Source organism: Scatophagus argus, chromosome 12, assembly GCF_020382885.2.
Source record: "Scatophagus argus isolate fScaArg1 chromosome 12, fScaArg1.pri, whole genome shotgun sequence".
NCBI lineage: Eukaryota > Metazoa > Chordata > Actinopteri > Scatophagidae > Scatophagus > Scatophagus argus.
Window position 1 is genome coordinate 8494317 of NC_058504.1, and position 12745 is coordinate 8507061.

Genomic DNA, 12745 nt, shown 5'->3' on the forward strand with positions numbered 1-12745 from the left:
ACAATCGGGCACCGCGAATTTGAAATTATGATTAGATGTAGTTTAAGTATTATCTTTTTTCAGGTTGGCAATTCGAGTGAAATTCTACTTTCTTTGTCTTTGTTTGTTTCGTTAAAGAAAATGAAATAATTTAATAAAAAATACTAAAAATAAAAAATAAAACTTCCTTTTTCTGATGCCTTTCAAAAATAAAAGCTTGCACCTTTAAGTTAGTATTTTTAAGCAGTTAATTTAGCATGTGTCACTGTGTGTGTCATGTGTATTTTTAACTGAGGGAGCAAATTACAAAATATTTAAAATTACAAAAATATTGCAACGGAAATTATTCATCAGAATGTCTACATACGTTTGACGGTATAGTAATTTAGAGGTCTATGAGCACTAGAGCAGTCGCTTTTCCTTTGAAAAACTCTGGCGGAAGGTATTTTTCTTTTTCCGCTTACGGAACATAGGTCATAGGACGGTAGACATTTTGCTAGCTTGTTAGCAAAATAAACTGTCGAGGTTAATCTTAGGGCAACTTGGTTGTCATCAAAGTTGCTCTTTGTCGCCTGACAGATAAAGTCTGTTATCATGTGGTATGAAATTTTGCCCGGCTTCGCCATCATGACCGTGTGTCTGATTATTCCGGGCGTCGCTACCGCACAGATCCACAAGTTCACCAACGGAGGAAAGGTGAGAAAGATGCTTATTGCTAATGTAGCTCTGACTATGCTAACGAGCATAAGGCAGCTAAATCTTGAAACATGATGCGTGTTAATATGTTTGAACTGTAAACTACTTGATTAAAGCTTCTCGTTTTCCGTGCAGGAAAAGAGAATCGCTCGGGTTCCGTGGCAGTGGTATCTTGTGGACAGAGACAGGCGAGTGTCAGGAACAGGAAAGAGTTATGAGTCTAAGGTGAGTGTATAGTACAGTAACAAAATCTCCTGCAAGAAACCATATATGCTTTACTTGTGCACATGTTTTAAGGAAACATAATTTCCTTGTATTTTTAAAATACATTTTTTATATTCTCCCGCCATGTTGGGGTCTACCGGCTAACATTGGTATTGTCTGTGCTTTTAATTTACAAATCGTGTTCGTTAACAAAACAGATGTGGTCGTGTGCATATTTTCAGAAACGACTTACAAGATATGTGAAACATGGCAACACGCATGCGCACACACTGGATGTAAAAACATACTTACATTACATTATGAAAGGTAATTCAGATGTCTTGTTAATGACATTGACATGTGATAATTCCAACAGGATTTGCACATCACAACATACACAAACTAGTGCCAGGCAAACGTGTAAAATTAATCAGACTAGGCTGGAGTTACGATTGTCTCTTCTTTCTCCCCAACAGGGACTTGAGAACATTCACTGATGACAAGGAATATGAGGACCCACATCAGAAGAAAGTTCGTTGTTGTACATCACAAGATTATATTTAACATTCAGTGTTAGTTTGGGGTTTTTTTTCAGTCTTTAAGGCAGTTGTCCTTGTTCTCAAATAAAATGTTCCATGCTGGATGTCTTTGGATGCTTCTTGGCTTATATTCTGAATTTCAAAAGCAGCAGATGAGAGATTGATTTTCTGATTTAAAAAACAAAAAAAAAGAAACAAACTATACATGAATTTATGTTGTGGAGTCTCCATTTAGATGTTTGTTGCTTTTCCTTACTTGAGGTGAGATCTGTAGTGAGACTTGAGATTGCCTTGAATAATGATTATTATATATTTGTGATTCATCTTAAATCATCTATCCTCTGCTTTAAAGGCCTCTTCACAGCCAAGTCAAAACCTGAAACAGTAAATCGGTTAGCTTATTGAGAGAAAGTTAATCAACTATTTTGATCATTTGTTAATTATTTAGGAGAATTCTTATACGAAGCTTTGTAACTTATCACTCACACACACGGGAGGTCTCAAAATGATTCTTAAAATAGGAATAGTGAAAAGAAATGTGATCACCACAAGCTGTGTTTATAATGAAAATTTATTTACCGTTCTGACCAGAATTACTAGTAAAAATGTACAGGAGAAAATTAGCAACGAACAATTAAAGGAAAGACTGGTTCCTGTGAGTAAACGGCATGGAGACTATGATACATCTGAGCATTTTGCACTCATTTACACACTTCTATTGAAATCCTCTTTGCACACTGTATATTTCCAGAAACCTTAATATCCTCATCAATCTCAAATCACAAAACAAAACAGTAAAGGGTAAAACAGAAAACTGTAGAAACGACGCATTCACTTCTCCTCCTTGCCTTTGGTCTTCCTGTACACCATCTCCCTGAAGCTAGAGAGAATCTTGCTCTCTCTCTTCCTCCTTTCCTCCTGGTTGAAGGATGCCAGAGCTCTCTTCTCATCGGCACTGTAGATCTGGTTTTCCTTTCTCAGACGCACAGCCTCCATACGACGATGTCTGCAGGGTCACATTTTAAATTCGTCAGTATCGCACCAATGATGTAAAGGGCATCTCATTGTGCTGCTATCCTGACTTTAACTTTAAACCAAGATCAGATCATCTGACAGATTGGTCAGACAGTACTGTACATTACTGAATGACTGCAGTGCAAATTGTATCAGAGTGGTAAACAAAACGCTACCTGCTGCCACTCATCACGTAGCCAGACTTTTCGAAGTTTGCAATCTCATCACTGGTCAGACCGATTTCACCTCTTCTGGGGATACGTTTGCCTGCTTTGACATACTCCGCCATCGCAGCACCTTCACCTGGCAGCAGTGCATGACCAAAACTAGAAGAGGACAAAAGATGCACTTATTAAACAAGCAAGTAACATTTACTTCCCAGTCAAAAATGTAGAAGAGTTCAGTAAAACAAAAGATCATGTTCATTATTATTATTACTATTATTATCCTGCAGATTGCTTTGTTTGCCCTGTGACATGTCAGAAATCCTGAAAAATGGACATAAGAAGTTCCCATAAGCCAAAGTAAAAGTCTTGTTTTCTATAATATTCACGTTTAAGAAGCTGAAACAACCGAATTTATGAGCTTTGCTAGCCAGTTCTTGAGGCTGTACAGCAGCGCTTTGAGATCCACGTTATCGTGCTAACAGTGAAGTTGCTAGCATCAAACAACTCACTCCAAAGGTTTGTCCTCCTGGGACATGTGAGTCAGAGGAGCTTCAGGGCCGACCGTGTGTTCATCCATGCAGGTTTTCTCCACCCACATCACCCCACTGGGATCCTCCTCCTCCTCTTCCTCCTCAGACTCTTCACTGCTGGAGCTGCTGGACTCCTTACGGCTCTTCTTTGCCTTCTTCTTCTTGGACTTCTTAGACCTGTTGGGAAACGCCCCATGTTTGGTTGATCAACATGACCTTTTCTGTGTGATTTTTTTTTCAGCCGAATCAGAATCAGAAATACTTTATTGATTCCTGGGGGACATTGGGTTGATACAGTTGCTCCAACCAAGATTAGAAGTCTAAAGGCCAAGGAGCAATAATAAAAATATAAATAAGAGTATTTCCAGAATATAAAATAAAGTTTATGTGCAGGTATATACAGGTATTGTACAAGTAAGAGGTGAATTTACATTGATAGTGCAAATTAGCACTTACTTTTTGCTCTTCCTTTTCTTCTTCTTCTTCTTTATTTCTTCTTCTGAAAGATAAACAAATGATGGGTTGAGCTGAAAAAACCCTGAGTTGACACGTTGAGCTTTCTTAAATGAATGTATCTGTGAGTCTCCTACCGTCTGAATCAGATTCTGGTTCGCTGTCCTCTGAGTGCTTTTTGTTCTTTCTCTTCTTGGATTTCTTCTTCTTTTTCTTCTTCTTCTTTTTCTCTTCTGTAAATGACAGACAGGATGCCTTGTAAATTCAAACAGCCTACAATACCAATGTAATTTATTCATGTTCGAACACGGTGGGCTGTACCTTCTGAGCTCGATTCTGAACTGCTGTTCTTCTCATCTTCTTCCACTGGTGTGAATTCATCAGAGCTGGTCGGACACAAAAGAAAGACATTCATGCTTTCTGCAGCCATACAAACAAAGTGGTGAGATGTCAATCATCCTTTGTAAGTGCAGTACTGGAGGAAAAAAAAAAAACCTGTGGTGCTTCTCAGAAACAACGGCATACAATAAATTTGTTTCTGTGTATGAGAGATTTTTGGCTTACTCTGGCTCTTTCACTCTTGGCGAATATCCCCAAACTTCCGGACAACCTAATTCACCGATCCTCTCCCTCTCCTGCAGACGCCTGTGATAGAAAGACATGCAAATCATGCAGCAGCCTCATCAAGTGAGTGGCTATTATAATGCTGAAACACATACAGTAATGTAGATAATCGTTAATCGTTATAATAATCGTTATCTGTCATTCTCGTTCTTTCATTCGTTACCTGGCAATAAAAGCTTCTTGTCTCTGTCTTTGAGCATCATCCCTCTGCTGCTCGTAATAGTACTCATCTTTGAAGTTCCCGTGTTTTCCAGAAGCCTCCCGCTGCTCGGACCAGTGGTTATGGTTATGGTTGTGGTTGTGACTGTGACTGTTGTTGGTGTTGTTGTGACGTTCTCTGGATCTGGATCGGGACCGGGACCTGGATCTGGATCGGGATCTGGATCGGCTCCGGTGGGGGCTTCCTATACGAATGCGTCTAAGGTTTCTCGCCTCTCTGAATCGGCGCTCCCGCTCCTCGCGTTCCCTCTCCCTGTTCCGCGGCTTCGGAAGTTTGGGCCCAAAGCTATACGGAGACAGGCTCCGTTCGCGGCTACCGTTGCGGTTGCGACTTCGGCTGCGGGAACGAGTCCTGGGTCTCCGGGCCCGAGGACTCCGAGGCTCCTCGCTGCCGTCAGAGCTTGAGCGATCCGACAGTGGCATACCTACTGACCGCTTTACACTCACACAAAAACTACAAGATACGATAAAGATAAGAAGTTGGTATTTCGGATATTAAAGATTAACTTGCGTTCGCACTCAGGTTAGCCATTTTTTTCAGTAATACGCAGTTACAACCACATCAAACCGTCCAAACAGGAAGTCCTACCACGTCCGTTCCCAAACACACACCGGTCTTCCTGCCCATGTAACAGTTAGTTCCGCCTGCACTTGTATTAAGAAATGCTTGTTTGTAAATAAATAAACAAATAAATAACCAAACGATCAGATGCTGAAAGATTTTTTTTAGTTAAATAGTCAGAATCTATATTTACTGTTAATGGTAATTGCTGACTATTTTATTTTATTTTATTTAATACATTTCGGAAAATACCACTTACTTATTCGCATAACGTCACCAATTCCATTCACTGTGTCAGGTGGACTATGCACATAATACATGTCTATATAATAATAATATATGTATATAAAATAATATATACCTTTATATAATGTATGTGAAAGTAGACCTAGGGTATTTTTTTTTAACATTTTCCGATTGTTTTTTTTATTTAAATACATTTTTCACTGTTTACTGTCTAAAAATTTTTTGTAATGTTATTATCAGTGTGGCTGGCTCAGTATTTCAGACTTCAGTGAATCAATAATTGCCAATGCAAACAGATGCACATGTTCAAGAGCAAAACAAGAAAAGGGAATATGAAATTACTAAGCCCAGGAAAAAAACTAAGTATATAGTTGAGGGTTAGGTTTTGATATTGAACTAAGAAAGCCAATACCTTTGAGCTTGTTTGCTATTCAGTATACTAAAGAATGTACTTGCACTTAATGCACTTGGACCCTCGGCTGGGCTGGGCTGCTTCATTGGCCTTGACCACATTTAGTTTTTGAAGACATCTTTATTCATTTGAGTGGCTAACAATTCTGCAATAAATGTGAACTATAAAATACGTAGCAGGGCTTAACACCACATCAAACATCTGAGATATGGTGCTGTCTACATAAACTTAAAATTAAAAGACAAATAACAGGCAAAGCCAAATGTGGGGATTCAAACTATGTTTTTCGCCGCAGACTTCAATAATGCTGAACAACTTGATATGCTTTCTATGGACAAACTGTGACTATAAGCAAAAAGAGAGGGATGGTAACTGGACACATATTTCAGGATAAATACAACACTTTGATAGGTGGTAAAGTTTCAGTTTCAAATCTGTTTCAGCATTTCTTTCATTAGTTAATATTGTACAAACTGCAGACAAAAGCACAAAGACTTGGATGGAACAAAATGCTATGAAATCTGTATTCTGTAAAGAGTGAGTACCCAGAATTAGTGGTGCAAAGAAGCATGTGACACATGTAATAAACATATGTAAGTCTGAAGCTTCTTCTCTACACTGAAAAAAGCATGAAACAATAAAATAAAAATAAAAAAGGTACTAAATAGGAAAACAACTGGGACTAAATGTATAAATGAATTTACCGAATTATGTGATTACGAAGCGGTATTACACTGCTAAACACGCCGGGCAATATGATTTGTACGGTGGAGAGGAGAGGGAAGTCGTGTCCGATCAGCTTCACGCTGAATTCAGACACAGTCGCCTCAAAGGGAATCCAGCAGCAGCTTTGAGAAGAGAATCCACAATTAACCTGAGTACTGAGTAACCAGGTACTTTAATTTATTACAAGTAGTATCATGTTCGCTGAAATAGCAGCAGTCGCTACACTTTTATTTTGAAGGTGACAGGGATGAACCGGTAGTTATCTTGACCGCAAACCCGGTGTGGAAAAGTAAACAATTTGCAAAGGAAATAGCACTATTTCATAATTGTTTTATGGTTCAACACGAATTGTAAATGTTATATGTATATATCTTATAATGTTATGATGTTTCAGACCAATAGATTTTAATCCCACACGACGGCGACTCCTTGTGGCTACTCAATCAATGAGGCTGTAGTTAGCGCCGAGTGCGGTTGGCAGGGGAAGCTGTTGTTAGCCATTGTCCACAGGCAGCTAAGTTGCTACAGTCGGTGGTAGCGGTCCTGCTGAGACTTGGCAGAAAGCACCAGGGTCGCAGGTAAACAGAGTGAACTTAATATTTAGACATTTAAATGTAGCAAGAGCTCATAATGGCATGTCAACTATTGTGGTGTTGTAACTGATGCTAGCATGCTAACAAGCACTTAAATAGTAGGCCTCTCTGTCCACTTTTCGTTAAGCGGAAGAAAGGAGCAGCGATACCTTTGTTAGCTAGCTACCAGCATCCGAATATAAGCACATTGTAGATCTGTGAAAGTAGCAAATGTTGTTAATGTCGCCGTTAAAATTTAAACGTAGTTCTGCACTTGTGCAGTGTCATGCTAGACTAAAATTTGATCTAGTTATTACAACTCTGACAAACTAACGTTTAACGTCAGCTAAGGTAACGTAATTGTTTTTGTTGCCTGATTTGCAAAACATTGTTAAAATTTATTTGCATTTAATGTCTAGGGGAACCCAAGGAATAACATAGCAAATTTACCACAAAACCTTTCCAAAAAACAATAAAACGAGAAAAAGCTGCTGGACCCTTAAGTGTAACAATGGATAACATGGATCAACAGAAGAGTGGTTAACAAATAAACCAACTAAAATGGGTTTGTTGCAAAGCAGACATTTTACCTTCGTAACAGAAAGCACACAGGTGTATAAATGGTTGCTGTATCCCACTTGGGTGAAACCCTGCTATTGTGCCTGCTAGTTCACTGCAATATTACATGGATCTGAGCTGTCATCACCCCTCTGTTTCCTGACTTAACAAGCCAACAAGCCTTGCTGTGCAAGCAGAACATTGCAGAAATGTGAGCAACTAAAGCATCAGGGCCCTCAAGTCCAAAATAACGAGCAAAAAAAAAAGTAAAACAAAAAACTTCAAATACAATACAAAGCTCATCAACAACAGAGCAGGAGGACGAGCACATATTCTGTGAATTGACTTACAGCTCCAGTGGCAAATGAAATTCCGATGCGGATGATCCAGCCACTCGGAAAGAGATGTGGCAGACAGGAAACACAATGAAAGGCAACTCTTTTCCATAGAATAGACCAGAAGAAACTCAGTGGTTGTACACTGATGTTCACGTTTCCACTCTTTGTATGAAATGCTGATAATTCACATCAAACTACAGCCTAAATGAATGAAATCACTCTTTTAAACAATTTCCACAAAAAAAGACATTATAACCCTCATCTTGGACTACTGCAGTATTAGGCAGTACAGTACTACTGGACAGTAACTGAAGTCTATATAACCACCAGTGTTACTTGAATTGGAAAAGCAGGATGTGGAAACTTTGAAGTGTTTGGGTTGTTAAGGTGCCTAATAGTGTTCTGCATATCCAGTCAGGTCATGTAATTAACGAGTTTTCTTGCGTATTCAGAAGTGTAATTAATTTTTCTTATGTGATTTTACTCTTTACAGACATGCCAAGTCTAAAGCTGATATCTGCGACTGACACACAGTATTCAGCAGCTGTGCTGAAGTCAATGAATGAGCAGCGAAGCCATGGATTATTTTGTGATGTTACCATTATCATACAAGAAAGGAAATTCAGAGCTCACAAAACAATCCTGTCTGCATCAAGTACATATTTCCACCAGCTCTTCAGTGTTGCAGGACAGGTGATTGAGTTAAACTTCATCAGAGCAGAAATCTTTGAAGAGATTCTCAATTATATTTATACCTCCAGGATTTATCGGGTCCGCTCCGACATGCTCGAGGAGCTCATAAATGCTGGGCAGATACTGGGAGTCAAATTCATTGCCAACTTGGGGTCACCGCTGTCACAAGTTAAGGGTCTGCCTGGTTTGTCTAAGGAGACAGAAAACAAAAATGACACATCCACAGAGATGATGCCGATCATCACAGAGTCATTCTCAATATCTGCGGAGGAATTCAATCAGCCAAGCAGACCTGCAGGCAATGAGGAGGATTCGGACAGTGATGTTTTGTTTGTCTCACAAACAGATGCTCAGTGCCGTCCCAATCAGAAATCCAGCTCTGGTGAGGTCATTGATTTAGATTCATCTGAATCAGAAAATGTAGCATCAAAGCAAAGTGAAGAATCAAATCAAGCAGTTGCAAAACATGCAGAAAAAGACCAAACCCCTGTAGGAACACATACTGCAAAGCCCCCCAGCATCAGTTGTCCAAATCCTAGTTTGCCCAACACCAGCCCTCTGCGCAGTCCAGACAGCAGCTCAAATAACTCATCTTCCCCTGCAAGAGTTTCCTCAGGAAGTGCTACCACAACTCCAGCCAGGTCAAGCAGTTTCACCCCTGATCCCTTGAGTGCCTCTCAGCCCTCTGAAAACAGTGATATAATGGGAGTCCACAAGAAACAAGTTTCGACTTCATCTCAGCAAGGGGATTTCAAAATAATGCTTTCGGATGTGTCTGAAGGCCAAGCAAATAAAACAAACATTCCCAAGACGACTATAGCAGCGAAGAAGACAGTACCGTTCAATGCAGCCACAGAGATTGATTCAATTTCATCAGGCTGTAAAGTGTATGCCAATATTGGAGAAAATACTTATGATATTGTCCCAGTGAAGGAAGATCCAGGTGAAGGAGGCTCTAAAGCCAATAAAGGGAAGAGGTCATTAATGGCAACGCCTTTAAAACCCATGGATAAAACAAGCCCCAACAAGAAGAGGACCAAAACAGAGCTCGAGGATCACTATGAGCTGATCATGGATGGGAAGACTTTCTATGTGTGCATCGTCTGTAAACGTCCCTATGTGTGTCTGACAAGCCTGCGCCGTCACTTCAACACCCACTCGTGGGAAAAGAAGTACCCATGTCGGTACTGTAACAAGGTCTTTGCTTTGGCTGAGTACAGAACAAAACATGAAATCCACCACACAGGAGAGAGGAGGTACCAGTGCTTGGTGTGCAATGAAATGTTTATGAACTACCAAGTATTGTCAACCCACTGCAAGCAAGTCCACAACCAGGATCCCAGCGGGAGGAAAGAGAAGGACGACACAGACAACAACTTATACCGACTACTGCCGTGTAAAACGGTGCAGATGAAACCATACTCATGGACTACTGACGGGCCGGGGGTCCCTGTCATATCCGAGGATGGAAGCGTGCATCATATAACCACCACTGGAGAAGACGTCCGCTCTTCCACCCAAACCAGGATGCTGAACTGGGATGACATATTTGTTGAGCCCAATGCCCACATGCCTCCTGATGCTGATGTCCGACCGGGGTCAACCATAAACACTCCTCCACAGGGAGCCACAGAGTTTGACTTTGTTATACCAGAGACCTACTGAGCAACACTGACTGCTTCTTTACCTGTGCCTTTTAGGTGCCTCAACCCTTTTTTTTGCTCTTTGGTTCCATGTCAACAATATTCTTCCCTTCAGTTTTTTCAAAATTTTTGGTGTTATGTGCTGAACGTGGTGATGATGCATGCGAGAATAATGTCAGAGTCGCGCAGGTGAAATTGATCAACGGTGAACTCGAATTTGTGAGTATGCCAGATCCAGCTCTAGATTACACCAACAGGAAACAAAAGCTTGAATTTGTCAGTCGTACCAGATTCAGCTGAAGTTAAATGGAGACGGAGGGAATATTGCAGGACAGAATTGCAAGGTGACCATACATTGATTCATGTTACTCTGCTTGTGTAATAGCCTTGATCTTTTTGTATAATTGCAGTTCATGATAAAAACATAGAAGTTGTTCAAACGCAGTAAAATTGTTAAGAAAATAATTAAAGTAAATTTCATACCAGAAGCAAAAACTGCCCTGGAAATATTGGGTGGATGAGTGTATCAACATATAAATCAATAGTCAAACCAACAGAGTGTGACATGAGCAACCATTACCAACAAAATCAGCTGACTACCACCTTGAGCCTAACTTAAGAATGGCTAAGATGTAAAGAGCAAAGAATTTAATATTCCACTGCTGTATAATGTTTTTGTTAACATTTTTCCCTCCTCTCAGAACCCTTCTCAAACATTTATTGCAATTTACAGTCATGCTGTGTTCCTCTGAAACTGTAAGAAACGTCCACACCAGTGACAACACCTTTGGCTTGAGCCAGTAATTATCATGCATTCCTAGTAAAGATCATAACAGCCTACTTGCTGTTGGCTATATTGCATGTCATTTCTAGTAAAGAAACATCTATATGTTACAATATAAAATGTGTGTTTTCTGTTTAAAAAAAAAAAAAGTACAAATGTCGGAAGATAACAAATAGTCATACCCGTCACAAACACCCATCTTTTACTCGAGTGGTTAGCACTACCTGTCCAGTCTGGTCTTGAGCACGCAGCTGATACTGCAGGTTTGTGGTATGTTCACCTGGTGTTACAAGTGATGTGGTCACATGCTGGTTTGCTGTGGACCCAGTGTAGGATTTCACTGTATGAGGCGAATTACAGCTGTGCAGACTCAGACTAATGTTGATTTCTTTTGGTCTTCAGTTTCAAATTTTGTATTGCCCTGAAGATTTCTGTACAAGGAATGAAATGCGACATTTGAATGGTTTTCTCTGTTTCAACTCTGGTTTTTGTTTTTTAACCCATGTTGCCTAAATCTGTCGATGACATTAAGCAGCCTGTTGAGCTCCATTTATTAAAATGGAAATGGGGCTACCTATTTAAAATATATGAACTCTCAGCTGATTTTTTTTTGTGTGTGTAACCATTATGGTGTCGCATATTGAGATATAACAAGATTACATGAATTTTAAATCAATTGACAGCAGCCGCATCAATCGTGAATCTCAAGTCTGTTTTGGAGGATCAGATGGAGATTTTAGCAGACTGAACTGATCATTCCTGGTATTCATTTTAGAGAGAGACCATTTTAAACCTAATTCTGTATAAGAGAATGTTAATTATGTTGTGAAATATATTTTTACATTGTCCGATTGCTGCCTGTCCCACATGTGGGTGGCAGGGAAGATGTACAGTGGTTATTCGTCAGTGACTGGAAATCCAGGCATGATTTATTTTGTGTTCATTAAGCACTTGTTTTATTTTGATACACCTGTAATTTGCCATTATATAACATGTTATCGTAATACCAAAATCTGCCAGCTACATAGCGGAGGCCAGAGGTTTTGCGTACTAATGGGACAATAAGAGTGACATAAACTGAGGATTATTTCAGTCTGTACACATTAGCACTTGGCTTTTGATCTTTTTGTAATATTTTTACTTTTTCACTTTTTACCATTGTCTCAAAATGTAGTGATTGGTAAGTATGAGTAAAAAAGAAGTAGCATAAATATGAGAGTCTTTTTAGTGTAATTCAGTAAAATCATGCTGGCTTTAGATTAACTTGGTGTGTGATGTACAGTGTATATTTTTTTTCTTACTATTTCAGATGGATTTTTTTAGGTCTATAGCAGTAGACAAAATGAAATAGTTATGAAATACTGCTGCCATTGTACAACCTTGTACAAAATGTTCCTTTTCTGTCATTTGGCAATTAAGGTTCCCGGATGGTAAATAAATTATTCTTTTACAAATTTAACTTGTGCACCTTCTCTAGCATCTAAAAATGAACACAACTATAACCTTTGCAATCATTTTGTCTTTGAGAATGCAGAATATGAGTAAAGTAAGTCCAAACAACTGATACAAAATCCTGTCTTTACAGCTTCAGAAGATCAGATATTCTGTCAGGAACCAACAATGTGAACCTCAAGGGGGCGCTAGAGGAAAAAAAACCAGCCCAAACTGTAATGTAAAATCACCCAATGGCTGTTGAGATATTTCATTTATATTTAGTTGTCTGGACCACAACTGACTGGCACTGCCATCCATATAGCTTTACCAGCTTGGCTAAAAAGAAACACAA

General features: G+C 39.4%; 3 protein-coding genes across 3 annotated transcripts; 2 read left to right on the top strand and 1 right to left on the bottom strand.

Annotated features, from left to right (window-relative positions):
• Window positions 1–429: 429 nt before the first annotated feature.
• Window positions 430–1522, top strand: ndufa1 (NADH:ubiquinone oxidoreductase subunit A1). The gene is made up of 3 exons (XM_046407106.1): window positions 430–675; window positions 811–900; window positions 1356–1522. Exons 1-3 carry the CDS (start codon window positions 574–576, stop codon window positions 1374–1376), a joined length of 213 nt encoding a protein of 70 aa, XP_046263062.1. The 5' UTR covers window positions 430–573; the 3' UTR covers window positions 1377–1522.
• A 449-nt stretch (window positions 1523–1971) lies between these two features.
• On the bottom strand, window positions 1972–5046 carry LOC124068688 (NFKB activating protein). The gene is made up of 8 exons (XM_046407102.1): window positions 4370–5046; window positions 4147–4227; window positions 3904–3968; window positions 3720–3815; window positions 3586–3628; window positions 3109–3306; window positions 2609–2758; window positions 1972–2424 (listed from the first exon to the last, which is right to left on the bottom strand). Exons 1-8 carry the CDS (start codon window positions 4846–4848, stop codon window positions 2250–2252), a joined length of 1287 nt encoding a protein of 428 aa, XP_046263058.1. The 5' UTR covers window positions 4849–5046; the 3' UTR covers window positions 1972–2249.
• A 1580-nt stretch (window positions 5047–6626) lies between these two features.
• On the top strand, window positions 6627–12413 carry zbtb33 (zinc finger and BTB domain containing 33). Its single transcript, XM_046406174.1, has 2 exons — window positions 6627–6949; window positions 8333–12413. The coding sequence occupies exon 2, from the start codon at window positions 8335–8337 to the stop codon at window positions 10195–10197; it is 1863 nt and encodes a 620-aa protein (XP_046262130.1). The 5' UTR covers window positions 6627–6949; window positions 8333–8334; the 3' UTR covers window positions 10198–12413.
• Window positions 12414–12745: the final 332 nt, after the last annotated feature.